The 18,725-nt window shown below is 47.3% G+C and overlaps 2 protein-coding genes across 2 annotated transcripts in view; both read right to left on the reverse strand.

Annotated features, from left to right (window-relative positions):
* Positions 1–18,725, reverse strand: part of LOC120914292 (saoe class I histocompatibility antigen, A alpha chain-like) — a 583,050-nt gene that overhangs the window by 354,012 nt on the left and 210,313 nt on the right. The window lies entirely within an intron of this gene.
* LOC120914290 (major histocompatibility complex class I-related gene protein-like) overlaps positions 1–18,725 on the reverse strand; it is a 44,588-nt gene that overhangs the window by 11,991 nt on the left and 13,872 nt on the right. Inside the window, exons 3-4 of the mRNA XM_040324920.1 lie at positions 16,803–17,078; positions 8,242–8,517 (exon numbers count right to left, since the gene is read on the reverse strand). Coding sequence (XP_040180854.1) covers positions 8,242–8,517; positions 16,803–17,078 — 552 coding nt within the window. The remainder of the gene's footprint in view (positions 1–8,241; positions 8,518–16,802; positions 17,079–18,725) is intronic.

Below are 18,725 nucleotides of genomic sequence, written 5' to 3' on the forward strand. Positions count from 1 at the left end.
GTTGCAACACTCGCTTGACATCCAGAATGTGGGCCTCCATGGATTCAGAATATACCAAGATGTCATCCAAATAGACCACCACACACTGCTGCAACAGGTCACGGAAAACATCGTTGATGAATTCCTGAAAGACTGCGGGCGCATTGCACAACCCAAAGGGCATAACCAAAGATTCATAATGACCGGTCCTGGTGTTAAACGCGGTCTTCCACTCATCGCCCGCCTTGATCCTTACCAGGTTATATGCCGCCCTCAGGTCGAGTTTGGTAAAGACCGTGGTCCCCTTAAGGCGATCGAACAGCTCGGAAATCAAGGGTATCGGGTAAGCGTTCTTGATCGTGATGCGATTAAGGCCCCTGTAATCGATGCAAGGCCTCAACTCACTGCCCTCCTTTTTACAAAGAAAAATCCAGCCCCTGCCGGGGACGAGGATTTGCGAATGTGACCACGGGACAGCGCCTCCATCACGTACTCCTCCATGGCCTCATTCTCCGCAACCGACAGTGGATAGACCCTGCCGCGAGGAGGAACGGCACCAGGTTGTAACTCTATGGCACAATCGTATGGGCGGTGCGGAGGTAGGGCAACTGCGCGCACCTTATCGAATACATCCCGGTACTCCTCGTATTCAGGAGGCAACAGAGAGTCCGAGGAAGTACACAGCAACTTGACAGGCCCATGGATGCAACTAGCCCCACACTGTGGTGACCATGAGAGGATCTCGGCCGATCTCCAGTCGAAAGTCGGATTATGCTTCTGGAGCCAGGGGTACCCCAAGACCACCGAGTAGTGTGGAGACGAAATAACCTGGAAGCAGACCGACTCTCTGTGAACGGCACCAATGGCTATCCCCACTGGAAGGGTCTCATGAGTCACGTGTGACGGCTGGAGGGGTCTGCCGTCTATCGCCTCTAGAGCCAGCGGGGAACCTCGAGCCTGCAGAGGAATGGAATTGGCGGCAGCGAACTCACTATCAATGAAAAAACCACCAGCACCAGAGTCCACCAACGCCTGGGTCGTCACCGAGCCCCCGACCCAGGAGAGGACAACAGTGATCAGTGGTTTATCAACACGGGAAACCGGGGACGAGGAGACTCCACCCAAGATCTGCCCCCGACAGGATCTCAGGTGCGAGCGTTTCCCGGACGGTTCGGACATGCCAACCGAAAATGCCCACCGAGACCACAGTACATGCATCGGCCCTCGCGTCTCCGGAGTACCCTCTCCCCCTCGGACAGGCGAGCAAACCCCAGCTGCATGGGTTCACCCCCAGACAAGTCAACCCCAGGAGGCGTGGGAGGAGAGGGAGGCACGGGTGGGACAGCAAACGTAGGCGCCAAACAGTTAGGAGGCCTCCGCAGGCTCTCCTTAAAGGAAGGTCTCTCCCTGAGTCTGGTGTCAATCAAAATCAGGAAAGAAATAAGAGCCTCGAGCTCCACTGGTAGGTCCTTAGCTGCAACCTCATCCTTCAAGGCATCCGAGAGACCATGAGAGAAAGCAGCGACCAGAGCCTCATTATTCCAGCCCACCTCTGCTGCCAGGGTACGAAACTCAATGGCGTATTCGGCTACGGATCGTGAACCCTGTCTGACGGACATAAGGAGCTTCGCAGCAGAGGCGGCGCGAGCCGGCACATCGAATACCTTCCGAAGAGAAGCAACAAAACCGGAAAACTCGGCAACCACCGGATTGCTGTTTTCCCATAAAGGGCTGGCCCAGGCCAAGGCCTTGTCCGAGAGCAGCGAGATCAAGAAGCCCACCTTTGATCTCTCAGTGGGAAAGGCATGTGGCAGCAACTCGAAATAAATGCCCACTTGGTTAAGGAAACCTCGGCACTGAGTTGGCTCTCCCCCAAATCGCTGTGGAAGGGGGGCAGAACCGGTCATACCCCGAAACACCGCAGGCGCAGCAACAGGTGTCGGGGTAGACTCTGGCGCAACAACCGGAGCGGCAGTAGGAGCGGGCCCAGGAGCGACAACTGACCCATCGGCAAAGGAAGCGAAATGAGCCGTGCGTTCAAGCAGGGTTTGCAACGCCACGGCGAACTGACCCAACAGGTAATCCTGCTGATCAAGTCTGGCAACCAGCGTGGGTAGCGAGGATGGCCCTGTACCGTCAAAATTCATGGCTTGGTCCTAATGTCACGGAACCATGAACCAGACGTACAACAAGAGATAAGTGAAAATAAGAAGGCTTTATTGAAAATCAAGCATAAGCAAAAGTCCAAACAGATGGTAGAATCAGAGTCTTGTGAAGCCGGAGGTCAGGAACCAGAAGGGTAGTCAGACGAAGCCAGGATCAGGAACCAGCAGGGAAGTCAGACAAAGCCAGGATCAGGAACCAGCAGGGAAGTCAGACAAAGCCAGGATCAGGAACCAGCAGGGAAGTCAGACGAAGCCGGGATCGGAACCAGAAGCAGCAGCAGTCTTAGAAGCATGTGAACACAGGAGGACCAAGCAAGGAACTGAAGCCACAGACCTCCTATATATCTGAGCCAGGCATCCAGCTCCTCCCAGTGGGAAGGAGGAGCCGCAGGGTGGGAGGCTACAAGAGACCCAGAAACCAAGATGGCCGCCAGCACATGTCAAACGAAGGAGACAGGAGAGAGGTAAGACCATGACAGACACTGATGGGTGGCACTGTGGGCACTGATGGGTGGTGCTGGTGGGCACTGGTAGGCGGCACTGTTGTACACTGCTAGGTGGCACAGATGAGCAGGAGGTTGCTCTTCCTGATCGGGACCGATGTCCCTCTAACAGCCGCCGGTGATTTGCTTTTTTCCTCCTCACGCTAATAGCAAAAAAATAGCCGATTACCGACTCTGTTTACATCACATGATCAGCTGTCATTGGCTGACAGCTGATCACGTGGTAAGGGGTCGGGATCGACCCCTTTCTCTGATCTGTGATCCAGCGAGTGTCATTGACTCGCTGATCACAGAGCACGCCCTGCAGGGGGCGCGCAGGCCGCTCGAGAACGTGAGGACGTCCATGGACGCCCTCCCGGCAATTTAGGTCAGCGATGTAGATGTCTTTCGGCTATAGCACGGATCTGAAGTAGTTAAAGTGGCTAGAGACCAAAATAAGAAGTAGATATATTTTCTGTCAAAGAGAACCATGAAGGATCAAGGCCTCATGTACACTGCAACTGATAAACGGATGTTTAGGAGCAGTTGGGCATTTTATTCAGAAGTCCCTGAACTCTCCTCCATGTTATCCTAAATTTTCTATAAATCTTTACTACTTTTGTTGATTTTGGGGTGCGATTTCCATTGACATCTGTGCAGAAACCTGCACAGGTGTCTCTGAATTGGCCCCTAAAGTCGGGACTGACATGCGGGAATGAAATCATGCGAGTTTAGCTGAACTCACAATTTCATTCCCGCAGTCAGTGTGAACCTGGGCTAAAATGCAATAAAATCTATCTACAAGCACACTGCTCTTTCTTTCACAGAACGTCTGAAACCAGGCCCGGACTGGCCATAGGGCAAACCGGGCATATGCCCGGTGGGCCGCGGCGGCCCGCAGGCCGGTTGCGGCCTGCGAACGGCCCTCGGCGGCCCGCATGTCATGTCTCCCCAGGGGTGTACCAAGGGTTGCAGGCCGAGAGGGGACGCCCAGTTTACCTAATAGCAGAGATCCCCCAGAGAGAGATGAGCTGGGCGTATCACAGCCAGCTCTGACATTTCTCCCCTCCCCCTGCTGCCCGCACGACCAGTTAGAGGAGAGGAGCTGCTTCTACTCCTCCCCCTCCACTCCTCCTGTATCTGCCCCGCCCACTCTCCCGACAGACACTGTTCTGCTGCCTAAGGGATGTGGGCGGGAAGATTCAAGCTAAAGCCAAACAGAAAGGAAAGATGGAGTCTGATATCCATCCATCCAGTCCCTCCTGCCTCTGAGTAAGTACTGTATACTGATGTAGGGGTGCAATTCGTTCCCTTCTCTCTCTCTTCACCTTTCTTTCTTTCTTTCTCTCTCCCTATTATCTATCTATCTTTATCTCTATCTATCCACCTTCCTTTCTTTCTATCTTTATCTTTCTATCTATATCTATCTTTCTTTGTATCTCTCTCTCTCTCTCTCTCTCTCTCCCCCCCCCCCCCCTCAGTCTAAAATGCATGGGCCTATTTTTTGTCCCAGTCCGGGCCTGTCTGAAACTGTTCATAATACTACTTGTGGGCATTTTGTAGGGTCTCCTAGGATTATCTGTAAAAAAAAATGCTTCAAATCGGTACTAAAGCTGGCCATAGATGGAGCCATTCACAGCCACAGTCAGTGTTGATGGGGGAATCCTTCCCATGGAGTCATTGGGAGGATTTACTAAACATGGGGAGTGAAAAATCTGGTGCAGCTCTACATAGAAATGAATCAGCTTCCAGGTTTTATTGCCAAAGCTTAATTAAACATGCTGAAGTTAGAAGCTGATTGGCTACCATGTACAACTGCACCAGATTCTGGGTGCTCCAGTTTTATTAAATTAACCCCATTGTGTTCTTCCAGTGGGGGCAGCTACCCTTGCCAATTCCCCCCCCCCCTACTGGACAGAACACAATGACACCATGGGAAGGATTCCCCCATCAATGCTGACTGTGGCTGTGAATCGCTCCATCTATGACCAGCTTTAGTAATGTTTATTTGCAGCAGGCATTGGGAAAGGCTTACCAAAATGCCAGACCCCTGCACCAAGTTTTTTTTTTACTTCCACTGTATACAGGCAAAAAAAAAAACATTTATTGCTGATTGATACATCTTTGTTTCAAAAGCTATTATATACTGTATGTCTTAGTTTCATGTACACAATGCCCACAATGCATGAAAAAACAAGTATTATTAACTATTTCAGCCTGGCCATACATGGTTTGAATCTAGACCTGTTCTTGATGGACCACCTGAGATTCAAACGGTCTATGGCCGGCGTAAAGTGGATGTAAACCCAATTTATGAAATTTGAGCTGGGCACATATATCTGCAGTGTTTTGTTATCTCTCTTCGAAGAGCCAAGTCCCCTAGCTCTCTCCTGACTTGTTCCTCTGTTATCAGCATGATAACTCCTGACAAATTCTTGGACACATCAGATAAAAGCAGCCTGAAATTTCTGTCATGGGATGTTGCTAAAATAGATTAACAGGGAGCTGGCCCTGTTACAAAACACCTCTGAGAGTCTCTGCCTATGATGAGAGTAGGTGTGTGCCCCTTTCCTCCAATCAGCAATTTCCGCTATCTTGGCTGTATGCCCACACATCACACTCTGTGTTAAACAGGAAGAGAAAATCTCCTAACAAGAGATGAACTTTCTAAACAGTATATAAATGTGAAGACGGCAGATATACATGTAAAACCTATGTAGGGAGATTTGGTTCATCCCTGTGTATCATCTGAGGCTGTTCACGCCACTGGGTGTATGGAGGGTTTACATCCACTTTAAGGTGCATGGTTCACTTTGCACAATAACCCTTTGAATCTTTAGCTACTATCTAGATAACAATTGGGATTCTGTAGCTTTACGGTCAACAAAAGAACAATGGTCTATTAGATAAAATGGTTGTGCCTGTGGGTGGTTCTACTAATGGTGAGGTGTCACTTGTCCATTATTGGCCTTTATATGATAGCAATAAAATATCTCATCCAATTTAACAGCGGTGAGAAAAAGAAATAAAATGTCTCTATCCCCTTTTCTAACATTAAAACTATCACATAAGATATTCCAATAAAGAAATGTGTTACTGAAATTGTTGTAAAAAAAAGGTCAAAGTCTAACCACCTGCAGTAAAGGTCCACACTACCAAGGCTCTTGAAAAGTGTGCAAAACGACTATGAAACCCATAAACAAACCCTTTCATTGTTACAGAATAATAAAGTGTGGAAATGTATTTTGGAGTTGGCTGAACATATACAAGGTCATATTTCTGAAACAATAAAGAGGCACATCTTATAGAACACAGTATGTGGTCATGTCCCTGCCATGGCCCTGGTTACATGGACCACAGAGATCCAATATGAAGAAAATTATTGGCTAAAGCACACAACTGCTTTTATGACCTCTGTTATTACTTTATATTTACTTTTAAGATATTAAAAATGTTAGTGCAGCATACCATACTTTGGGTACTAAAATTATATATACAGTGGAACCTCGGATTGTGAGTAACCCGGTTACTGAGCGTTTCGCAATATGAGCACTGGCCCAGATTCTCGTAGAATCGCCTAAAACTGGGCGGGCGTAACGTATCTGATTTAAGTTACGCCGCCGCAAGTTTTACAGGCAAGTGCTCTATTCTCAAAGAACTTGCCTGTAAAGTTGCGGCGGCGTAGCGTAAATCACCCGGCGCAAGCCTGCCTAATTCAAATCAGCCGGGTAGGGGGCGTGAAGCATTTAAATGAAGCGCGTTCCCGCGCCGAACGTACTGCGCATGCGCCGTCCGAAGAATATCCCAGGGTGCATTGCTCCAAATGACGTCGCAAGAAATACACAGTGATGATGTCACTGGGTCTCAAAAAAAGTGTTTTGTTTTTTTTAAAGATCATTGATTTGATGGAAACATTTTAATGAAATGATTATTGGAGGATAGGAAAGAATGGGTAAAGGTGCTTTTACTTTACTTGCTTTATTTACATACATATGTTTCTTATAAATTTAAAATTGCATGCATGACAAAGGATTCCCAGAGCATCATGGTTTATGTAAAGGAAAAGCACAACAGTAGTTGCCTCCTTTGAAATATACAGCTTATGAAACTGAGCTAAAGGGCGTAAGTTCACACCCATTCAATTTATGTGCATATTAGGGGCAATGTATTACTAAAATCCTGCTTGCTATATCTTTGATGTGCTTTAATGAAAACACATTTTATATTGCATTGAATGGTAGTGCACCGAAAATACATGCGAAAAGCACAAAAAATGCACTGTGCAGATGTGAACTTGTCCTTAGGAGAAGTGGTTTCTATCTTGACACTAGGTATAGGTAAAAAGCCTGACCTCCACCTGTATCCTGCAGAAAGGAACCCTTGCTCTCTGTGTGAAAGCAGAGGTCTCTCATCAGCAGTTCAACATGCTCTATATGGGCTGTTCACTCAGCAGGGAAATTGAACTTTGCATATCAGAGAGCTTCATATCTGACTCTGTAGGGGTTTGTTGGACCTCTACACAGTGCACCTCTTCCACACAGAAAGCAAGGGTCAGTCTCTACAGCAAGCTATAGACTGAAATCCCTTTCCTTAAAGGGTCACTAAAGGATTATTTTGTTTTAGCTAAATAGCTTCCTTTACCTTACTGCAGTACTGGTTTCATGTCCTTATTGTTCGTTTTTGCTTTGAAGTTGCTGTAACTCTGCTCTGATCTCCACACTTCCTGGTTGTCTGGCTCCTTATAACCATCATACTGGGAGATTTTCACTGTGGTCTAAGCTGTCATTACTGTGTGTCTAAAACTTAACAGAACCAATCAGATTCATTTTAAAAACAAAACACTGCCCTGGATTTGTTTGTTTTTGTTCTGTGTGTCTCTTTACTTCACATAAACATGAAACCAGTTTAAAACCGAAAGTGAAACTAGAGGTACATTATATGATATAATTTAATCTATTTTTAATCATTTTTAAAAGGAATCAGTTAACTTTTATGTCTCTGTACCCTGTAAACAGTCATTTCAGCAAAAAAAAAAAAAATTCCTTTAGTGACCCTTTAATAGTGCACACTAAATCTATCGGCAGCATTTTACATGAGACTTTAATTAGTCTTTAACCACTAGCCTCCCCTTTGCATGCACCCCCTGCAAGTGCCACCTGCAAGTGACCACCAGTGCAATAAAATGCCACCTATCAATGCCCACGAGTGCCACTTATCAATGCCCACCAGTGGTGCCAGTCAGTGCCACCTAGAAGTGCTGCCTATCAGTCTCACCTACCAGTGCCCATCACTGCCACCCATCAGTGCCCATCACTGCCAGCTATCAATGCCATCTATTAGTGCCAATTATCAGTGCCCACCTGTGACCTTCAGTGCCACCTCGCAGTGCCTACCAGTGCCGCCTATCAGTGCCGCCTTATCGGTGACCATGCGTGCAGCCTACCGCTGCCCATCAGTGCAGCCTCATCAGCGTACATCAATGAAGGAGAAAAATTACCCGTTTCATGCCATTCACAGACTGGCTTTACAGAAATACATTTAAACACTGAAAGCAGTTACTTGGTTGCAATTAAAAACAAGATTTTGACAGTAGTTTAGATCTGGATTAAACTTACCCCAGAGAATAATGACCGTCTCCTGCAGGCTGCTATGATCTACATGACAGGAGTAAGTGTCCACCTCCCTGACCTGCACCTCTATGCTTAGTGTGGTCTGATAGGTGCCATCAGGGTTGGGAAGGATATGGTTGGCCTGATTTTCATTAATTGTATCGATTCCATTCTTTATCCACCTTACAGTCACAGCTTGGGGATAGAACCCATAGACCTGACAATGAAGCTTGGTGACATCACTCAGCGTATGTCCTGCTGAGACCTTCATCATTGGTGGAACTGGAAGGAGAGGAGAGAAAATCATTAATACATTTGCTAAATAGTGTCAGTTAAAGTGTTATTGAACTGTAGAATTTGTAGGTAGAATATACAGTATAAATCAAAAAGCTTTATATTTAGTATTCTTTATTGCTTTGGAGCAAAAGGTAGAAATATTAAAAACATATTCGTGTTTTGTAATGTGGTTGTTGGTGTTTTCTTAATACATAAGAGGAATTTACAACTTAACCAATCCAGCCCCGGAAGGATTTAACCCCCTTCCTGACCAGGCCATATTTTGCGATACAGCGCTGCGTTACTTTTAACCGTCAATTGCCCAGTCATGTGACGCTGTACCCAAATACATGGAGCTTTCTTTTGGTGGTATTTGAACACCTCTGCAGTTTTTATTTTTTTCGCTATAAACAAAAAAAGAGCGACAATTTTGAAAGGAAAAAAAAACAATTTTTCACTAACCAGATTTTTTACTTTTGCTATAATACATATCCAAAATAAATAAATAAAAAAAACTAATTTATTCATCAGCTTATGCCAACCGAGCAATGGGTGGGAGGGGAGTGGGGACCTAATACTTACCTGAGCCCCATTGCAATTCAGCGATGTGCACGAGAGCCTCTGCTCCACGGGGACTCTCCCTCCTCATTGGCTGAGATATTGGCTCCCGCTGCTGTCACTCACAGGCAGTGAGCCAATGAGGGAGGGGATGGGGCTGAGCTGCGGCTCTGTGTGTTAATGGACATGCAGAGCAGCGGCTCAGGAGCGAGCCTGATTGGGTGCCCCCACAGCAAGCTGCTTGCTGTGGGGTCACTTGGCAGGAGGAAGGGGCCAGGAGAACAGAAGAGGACCCAAGAAGAGAAAGATTGAGGCTGCACTGTGAAAAACTAACTGCACAGAGGCAGAGCAGGTACGTATGACATGTTTGCCTGTATAACTCCCCTGCATATTAGCCTTTGTGTCTATGGACACACAAACTTTTAGAGGCATTTAGTGGCAGGGGAGTTTATAGAGGCAGAAAAAAAAACCCTGCCAGTGCCTCCAAGAGCAGCAGAGGGGCAAAAAAATGCTTAATGCTTGTAAGTGCATGTAAAAGCATCTAAATACATGTTAACGCTAGGCGTTAATTTATTTCAATAGCCAGACTAAATGATTTATTTTGGCCAATGAATTAAAATGGTTGTAAACCACAGATTAAAGAAAAAAAAAAAAACCTGCAAGGCAATGGCATTTTGTGCTAGTATGCATCGCATACTAGCACATTATGAGAAACTTACCTTGGAACGAGAAAAAAGGAAGAGCTTGTGTGAGGTGGGTGGAGGTGATGTCTCAGTTCCAATTAGTATGCACACAACAAAATAATAAATCACACCTTAAACGTGTAATTTATAAAAACATATAATATATAAAAATGAAATTTTAAAAACAAAACATGATCCAGAAATATGATGAATATCTATGTGTGTGTGTGTGTGTGTGTATATATATATATATATATATATATATATGTGTATATATATATATATATATATATATATATATATATATATATATATATAAATATATATTAGTATTCCACTGCAAAACCCTTTGTTATGTATCACGTACCTGGTAGCCAGAGCCCGATGGTAGGAGAAGGCCTCTCTTACAGCTCCGGCTCGTGAGCTGCCGGATTGGGAACAGCAGACTCAGGAGCCTGGCGGGGTAGGAGTGCCGGCGTGCTGGGTAGGTGAAGCAGGTGCTGACTTCCTCTGGACGGGTAGGCTGGAAGGTGATTGGATCAATGATAGCAGACGGAAGCAGAGTCAGGTAAGCCGGGTCACAACAGATGGTTCAGGTAATCAGATGCAGCAGGCAGAAGAGTAATCAGGGTACAAGCAGGAAGGTCTGGCAATGGTAGGTCAATCAGAAGAGGTGGTCAATGAAAGCCGAGGTCAGGATCGGAGAGGTACGGATGGTCAAACAAGCCGGGTCACAAGTTCAATCAGAAGTTCAAATCAGGTAAGCAGGTTCTCAGGTTCAAGTTCAATCAGGGACTGCAGATCAGACAGCAACTTGCAGGAAGCAAGGACTGAGCTTTTAAAGGCGTTTTGGCGCCAAGGAGGGTTCACGTGCACGCGCGCGCTCCCGCTGCGCACGTGCGCGCGCGCGCCGCTGACGCACGCGCGCGTCCCGCTGATGCACGCCGCTGTCTCAGCCCAATGCTGGGCTGACGATTTTGGAAGGTGAGTCCCTGACATTGCCCCCCCCCAAGGGGCAACCTCCGGATGCCCAGTCGGGCCATTTTGTCAGGGTGAGCGAGAAAAAATGCACGTATTAGTCTTTTGGCATGGATATTACCTTCGGGTTCCCAGGAATTGTCTTCTGGTCCATAACCTTTCCACTTGATCAGGAATTGGTTTTGTCCTTGTCTTTTCCTACAATCCAGGATAGTCTCTACCACGAATTCCTCATTGCCATCGACATGGATCGGTTCGGGAGGTTTGGACCCCCTATTAGGAAAAGGATCTGGAACTGCGGGTTTTAACAAAGAGACATGGAACACAGGATGCACTTTAAGAGAATCAGATAAGGATAGTTCATATGAAACTGTATTGATCTTTCTTTTGACCGGAAAGGGTCCCAAAAATTTTGGTCCCAATTTCTTGGATGGACAGGCTAGTCTAAGATTGTTCGTAGAAAGCCATACCTGGTCTCCCGGTCTCAGATCTAGCTCACCTCTCCTTTTCCTGTCAAAGAACCTCTTACTGTCAGCCTGGGCCTTGGTCACCGTCTCCCGTAACAGTTGGTTATTGCGGTTGAGGAACTCCATAGTGCTCTGTACAGCCGGAACTGAGGACTCTGAAAGAAAGTCTGGTAAAAAGGTTAAGTTGAAACCATAGTTGGCAAAAAAGGGAGATTGCCCCGTAGCAGAATGACTGGCGTTATTGTACGCAAATTCTGCTAGGGGTAACAGAGACACCCAATCATCTTGGGAGAACGTTGTAAAACACCTGATGTACTGTTCCAAAGTCTGATTGGTTCTTTCAGTTTGCCCATTGGTCTGAGGATGATAGGCCGAGGATAGAGCAAGTTCAATCTGTAGCGTCTTGCAGAGAGCTTTCCAGAACCGAGAGGTAAATTGAACTCCTCTATCTGACACGATGTTGGAGGGCACCCCATGTAGTCTGACGATTTCTTTAATGAATACACGAGCAGTCTCAATGGCAGAAGGTGTATTCTTTAAAGGAAGAAAATGGGCCATTTTGGTCAAACGGTCCACAATCACAAAAATGACAGAACAACCCTCAGAGCAGGGAAGTTCTACAATAAAATCCATGGCGATCATTTTCCATGGTCGATCGGGTACAGGTAGTGGTTTCAGTAGGCCCCAAGCTTGGTTTCGGGGTGTCTTGTTCCGGTTACAGATAGGGCAAGATCGGATATAGGACTTGCAAAAATCCTCCAAGCCGGGCCACCAGAAGGTGCGGCGTACTAGTTCCAGGGTTTTGCGAACCCCAAAATGTCCTGCCAGTGGGTGATCGTGCAGATGTTTTAAAACTTCGACTCGGGTCTTTTCAGGTACAAAAATTTGGCTTCCTTTCCAAAATAATCCATCTCTGGACTCTAGAGAAATATTGGGAGGTTTTGAAGATTCAGATGACGCTCCTCTAAGTAATGATATAAGATCGGCATGTAATAGCAGAAAGCTGTTTTCTGGAAGAATGGTGTCAGGGGTAGAGGTGTCCTTTGGGTTGTCAAACATTCGGGACAGAGCGTCTGGCTTGACATTCTTTGATCCAGGACGGTAGGTGATGTGGAAACAGAAACGGGAGAAGAAGAGAGCCCAGCGGGCCTGTCGAGGTTTCAATCGTTTAGCAGTTCTTAAATATTCCAGGTTTTTATGGTCCGTATAAATTAGTACTGGATGTGCAGCACCTTCCAACAGGTATCTCCACTCTTCTAATGCGGCCTTGATGGCCAATAATTCACGATCACCTACGTCGTAGTTTCTCTCCGCAGGGGAGAGTTTTCGGGAGAAGAAGCCCACCGGGTGTACTAAGTCCTTGTTCCCAAGTCGTTGAGATATAACGGCCCCAACAGCGACTTCAGAAGCATCCACCTCAAGGAGAAAAGGTAGAACCGGGTTGGGGTGACTGAGGATCGGAGCAGAAGTGAAGAGTCCCTTCAAGGTGTCGAAGGCCTTCTGAGCCTCGGAGTTCCAGTGGAAACGGAAATTTTGTCTGGTGAGTTGTGTAATGGGAGCCACGATGGAAGAAAAACCTTTAATAAAGCGTCTATAGAAATTTGCAAATCCTATAAATCTTTGTACCCCCTTTTTATCTAGAGGTACTGGCCAGTCCAGAATGGCAGACACTTTCTTTGGGTCCATCTCGATTCCCGTCAGGGAGATCACCAGACCCAGGAACTGAATGGTGTGTAACTCAAATTCGCATTTTTCTGCCTTTGCGTATAAGCCGTGCAGGCGGAGCCGGTTTAAAACTCTGCAGACATGCTCCCGATGTTTGTCTAACGAGCCAGAGAAAACCAGTATATCATCCAGGTAGACGATGACGAAGATGTCTAAAAAGTCTCTAAACACGTCGTTGACGAAATGCTGAAAGGTAGCAGGAGCGTTGCATAACCCAAAAGGCATGACGAGGTACTCGTAGTGGCCATACCGAGTGCGAAAGGCAGTTTTCCACTCATCACCGTCTCTGATGCGAATTAAATTATAAGCCCCCCTCAGGTCCAGCTTGGTGAAAATGGTGGCGGATCTTAGTTTTTGGAATAATTCAGGTATTAGGGGCAACGGGTATCGGTTTTTAATCGTGATGTTGTTGAGCTCCCGATAGTCGATGCATGGGCGAAGGGTTTGATCCTTCTTGGCAACAAAAAATATTCCAGCACCCGCCGGTGAAGTGGATGGCCGAATGAATCCCTTGTTTAGGTTTTCATCAATGTAAATTTTCAGAGCATCTTGTTCTTTCTCGGATAATGGAAAGATGCGCCCAAAAGGGATCTCAGCCCCAGGAAGCAGTTCTATCGGGCAGTCATAAGGACGGTGAGGTGGTAGGGAGTCGGCCCCCTTTTTGCTGAACACATCGAGGAACTCGTGATAATGTTCCGGGACGGACTGGAGTAAACTGGGATCGGTGTTCAGGCATAGCAGAGTGGGAGAAAAACTAGGTACTTTAGGTAAACAATATTCTTGACAGTACCGAGAAGGAAATCGCAAAGTTCCAGAGGACCAATCAACCTGAGGGTTATGAATCCGGAGCCAGGGAATGCCAAGAATCACAGGAAAAAGAGGAGAGGAGATCACATCCAAAATTAATAATTCTTTATGATGAGCGGAAGTAGTAGCGGGTAGAGGAAGGGTTTCTTGCGTTACTTGTCCTGATTTAATGTGGGATCCATCAGCTAGAAAAACGGAAAGTTTGAAGTTCTTCCTTCGAAGAGGAATATTGTGTAGGTTGGCAAAGGCGGCATCAATGAAGCAGCTGCAGGCCCCGGAGTCAATAATTGCGTTGACCGGAATCGTTCTTCCTTGGAGCTGAAAAGACAGAGAGAGAGCAAGGTGGTTTGTATTGACTGGGAGAGCGGAAACGTTGAGAGAAACAGAGGAATGGCACTTACGCATCTTGGTGGGACAGTTGGCGACGTAATGACCGGGCTCACCGCAGTATAGGCATAGATTCAGTTGACGACGGCGTGCTCGTTCTTCTGGAGGCAATGTGGGTCGCATGACTCCGAGTAGCATAGGCTCAGAAGTATCTGGAGGAGAGCTGGCAGGACTTGGGCAGACAGGTGGTTGATATCGGGATGCAGGCATGGGTGCTTTGGTAGTGACCCAAACTGGACGACTTAAATGAGAAGAACGTTCGGCCCGTCGTTCCCGTAGGCGTCGATCAATCTGAATAGCCTTGTCGATCAAATCTTCTAAGGTATCAGGAACCCCGATGCGAGCCAGTTCATCTTTTAAGGCCTCTGAAAGTCCCAGGCGGAACTGGTGTCGCAGAGCTGCGCTGTTCCACTGAGTGTCCGCACTCCAGCGGCGAAAGTCCGCGACATAATCCTCCACTGCTCGGCGGCCTTGTTGAAGTGCGAGCAGGGCGGCCTCGGCAGTGGTAGTCCGCTGAGGATCATCATACATTTGTGCCATGACCCGAAAAAAGGCTAGTAAAGTCTCTGTGTTGGTGCCATTTTCTTCCAATAATCGGTGTGCCCAAGCTAGGGGCTCTCCTTGAAGAAGAGAAACCACAAATCCCACTTTAGTGGCTTCTAGGGAAAAAGTCCTTGGTTGAAGGGCAAAATATAATTGACAGGCATTACGGAAATCCCGGAATTTGGAACGATCCCCGGTGAATCGCTCTGGCATCGGAACTCTGGGTTCGGGCGGTAGCATTACTACGGATGGAGCAGAGGCCGATGGAGATGATCTGGCAGCGGATGTAGAAGCTGTGTCTCCGGATAGGTTCTGTACTTGACCTTCCAGTCGCATGTAGCCGTCCTGTAGGTTCTTTACAGCTTGTGTGAGGGATGCGAGGTGTTTGCAAATCTCCTCCATGGCCGGGGCCATTCCTGAGGGCTCTGTCATGGCTGTCTGATACTGTTATGTATCACGTACCTGGTAGCCAGAGCCCGATGGTAGGAGAAGGCCTCTCTTACAGCTCCGGCTCGTGAGCTGCCGGATTGGGAACAGCAGACTCAGGAGCCTGGCGGGGTAGGAGTGCCGGCGTGCTGGGTAGGTGAAGCAGGTGCTGACTTCCTCTGGACGGGTAGGCTGGAAGGTGATTGGATCAATGATAGCAGACGGAAGCAGAGTCAGGTAAGCCGGGTCACAACAGATGGTTCAGGTAATCAGATGCAGCAGGCAGAAGAGTAATCAGGGTACAAGCAGGAAGGTCTGGCAATGGTAGGTCAATCAGAAGAGGTGGTCAATGAAAGCCGAGGTCAGGATCGGAGAGGTACGGATGGTCAAACAAGCCGGGTCACAAGTTCAATCAGAAGTTCAAATCAGGTAAGCAGGTTCTCAGGTTCAAGTTCAATCAGGGACTGCAGATCAGACAGCAACTTGCAGGAAGCAAGGACTGAGCTTTTAAAGGCGTTTTGGCGCCAAGGAGGGTTCACGTGCACGCGCGCGCTCCCGCTGCGCACGTGCGCGCGCGCGCGCCGCTGACGCGCGCGCGCGCCGCTGACGCACGCGCGCGTCCCGCTGATGCACGCCGCTGTCTCAGCCCAATGCTGGGCTGACGATTTTGGAAGGTGAGTCCCTGACACCCTTTTTTTGTTATGCTTATTTGTGTTCTTTATCTCCAAATAATTTCCTGTGCCTCTCCTGAAGAAGCAAGATTTTTTCTTGTGAAACACGTCGAGATTAGTAGAACAGTGGTTTTAGACTGATGGTGGTAATTTTTATGGTCTACATAAGTTCCACGGAAAGGTTTTTCTTCTGATCTCAGTTGAATGCTATATATAAATATCATATTTCTGGATCATGTTGTTTTTTTTAATGTCATATTTTATATATATATTACGTTTGAGGTGTGACTCATTAAAAGTCCCGTTGGCTAAATATTTTTGTTGTATGCCTACCTTCGAAAGAAGCTCTCCAGTGCTGTAAAGTTACTGATGAGAGGGCTGACCTGTTTCCCCTGTCTGTCTTAGAGCCCATTCACATCTAGGCCACAAAACGCCCGACGCCGTGCCGCTAGAGGGGAGAATTCCCATTGCTGTCTATGGAGATGGTTCACATCTCATAGACGCCGTACGCCTGTCGCCTGAAAAAAAGTCCCGGACCCTTTTTTTCAGGCGACATTGGCGTTCGGCCATTGACAGCAATGGGAAGGATTTGGAAAAAAAAGATACACTATTCGCGGCAAAATACGCCACATACGCGGCGTTGCTTGTCGCGGAGGTGTGAATGCAGCCTTATGGGCTTGCAAGCTCCAGATATGTGATTGGCCAGAGCCGCAATGACGCCACCATTTCCATGTCTGATGTCATCGGCTGCATTAATGCTGACTATCTCCTAAACTGTGCAAGTTTAAGGTATCTACAGGTAAGCCATATTATAGCCTTACAAGTGGTAGTACAGACAGAGTTTACTACCACTTTAACGTCCAAACACTTGACGGGGTAAACACATTACATACACATGTTTTACAAGCTTCGTGTGTTTTTTTTTTTCCAAAATGCTGCTGATAGGAGGAGGCTTCTAGCGTAGTTAAAGAAAAACTCCAGTATCCATGAGGCCTAACTGTTAATGCTTTGATATGACATCTGTTATGTATGTAATGCAATGTCACCTGTGCTCATATCATTTCTCCAAAGTTGGATTAATTTCTTCAGAGTCTCAATACATTCATTCTCCAGATAGTTCTTGTTCTTGTTTCCTTGACTCTCTTCTGGGCTGTTCCATCTCTGTGTGGTGATCTCCGCTGCATACATGGCCGGGATCCAGATCCCATTCTGTGTGTCCAGATACATGAAATCTCTCCCATCATATCCGATCTGTTCATACCCCAAGACAGTGCCGTCATCATCCAGCATGCAGCCATGCATTGACTGGAAAATATGGAACCCTGTGTACAGCACAAGAATATGTTACATCTTGTATGTTTTCTGTGTACGAGGTTATGATAGGTATACTATAGCCTTCTGCAGATAAAGTCATCACTTATTCTGGAAATAATAGGACACATGTAGCGCCTGTGTACTTTCTGTACAGGTGCTATTCTAAATTTAAAGGGGGATGAGAGAGTTAGTTGGCTCTCATCCAGTTGATTTGTTTAAATTGGGTCTCTGTTTCAGCTGGGCTGTACTGTGGGCTCATTCTGTTGTTGCTGGGGTGCTATGCCACCCCGGAGCGACAGGTGGTGCCAGTGTAGTCCAGGCTAGGGTGCCTCTTGCCAGTAGCCAATCAGGAGGCGGGGCATGCTGGGGGATGGTACTTCTGGAGCAGACGCCATTGGGCGGGAGTCTTGTTCTGGGTGTGGCACCCACCTTCAGGGTGACCACACATCACGGCTCCCCGGCGAGATGGCCTACCAGGCCGGGGTGCGCGTGCCACGCAGTGTTCCTGGTTCCGGGGCCATTTTGGCCCGGAACATCTAAAGCTGTGGCGGGGCTCCAGTAGTCGACTGGGCCCCAACTCTGAGGAGATCCCAAGCGAGATAGCTGTTCGGTGGGGAGTCTGTCTGAGGAGCGCCAATGAGAGGCTGGCGGTCCAACAGGGCCTAGACAATCCACCGGGGATCGAGGTAACCGAATGCTGAGGGGGAGGATGTTAGACACCTGTCAGTCGGTAACCTAATTGAAACTACCTGAGCGAGATGCAGGCCAGAAGAAGTTTACTGAGGAGAATAGTCTCCATAACCTAAGTTCTGAGGACAGGTCTGTGGCAGAGACCTGTTTTCTCGCAAAGTTCCAAATGATATCCTGGCTGCCAGGTCGGTGTGAGAGGCCTGTCCAGATACACTATACCCACCCCGGATGGAGTGGCGACGAAAGTGAAGTGTCGTTGGAAGCAGGATTGCTTCTGCGTTTTTGGGCCTGTATCTGCTACTTCTCCTCCTCATCTATTCCTGCTATCTACCTCAAGTTTGTATTTTACCGTGTTGGGTAAAATAAAGCACAAGAAAAGACACCTGCTGTTTGGACATTCCATTATTGCTACTCTCATCATCATCATCTACCCCTAGACGCTCACAGAGGTAACACGCCATCCCTATTCTATCCAGTGGCTCCTTCGGGGGTGAGCGCTACACACATTTACAAGGTGTGCCTAAAGTCAATCCAACCAGATCTAGTATTCCAGTTGGGGCTATAAGATGGAACACCAAATTACCTAGTTGATACTTCTGACTTTCTGGTTATCTTGCTGTTACATCTCCCCAGTTCTATTTCTCATTCTTTGTGGAGTCCCAACACTCCAGCTACAGTACATTCTATACCAGGGTTTCTCATTCAGGGATCCATGGAACACTAGGGCAATGAGAAATTTCTACTCTCTCAGATAAGTTCCCATTGACACCATTGATCTTTTTAGCTATCTGTGACGAAACCGTTTGGCACCCGAGGCCAAGAGCTAATACCTGTGAGGGCTGGGCTCAGCCCTTTCTTCTCTGAGCTGGCCACTCAGCTGTAGGCTAATTGCCAGCTCCTATCTCTCCACAGTAACCCCCCCGTTGATGATCCTGCTCATTGATGGTCCTGCCTACTTAAGCCAT

Source organism: Rana temporaria, chromosome 9, assembly GCF_905171775.1.
Source record: "Rana temporaria chromosome 9, aRanTem1.1, whole genome shotgun sequence".
NCBI lineage: Eukaryota > Metazoa > Chordata > Amphibia > Anura > Ranidae > Rana > Rana temporaria.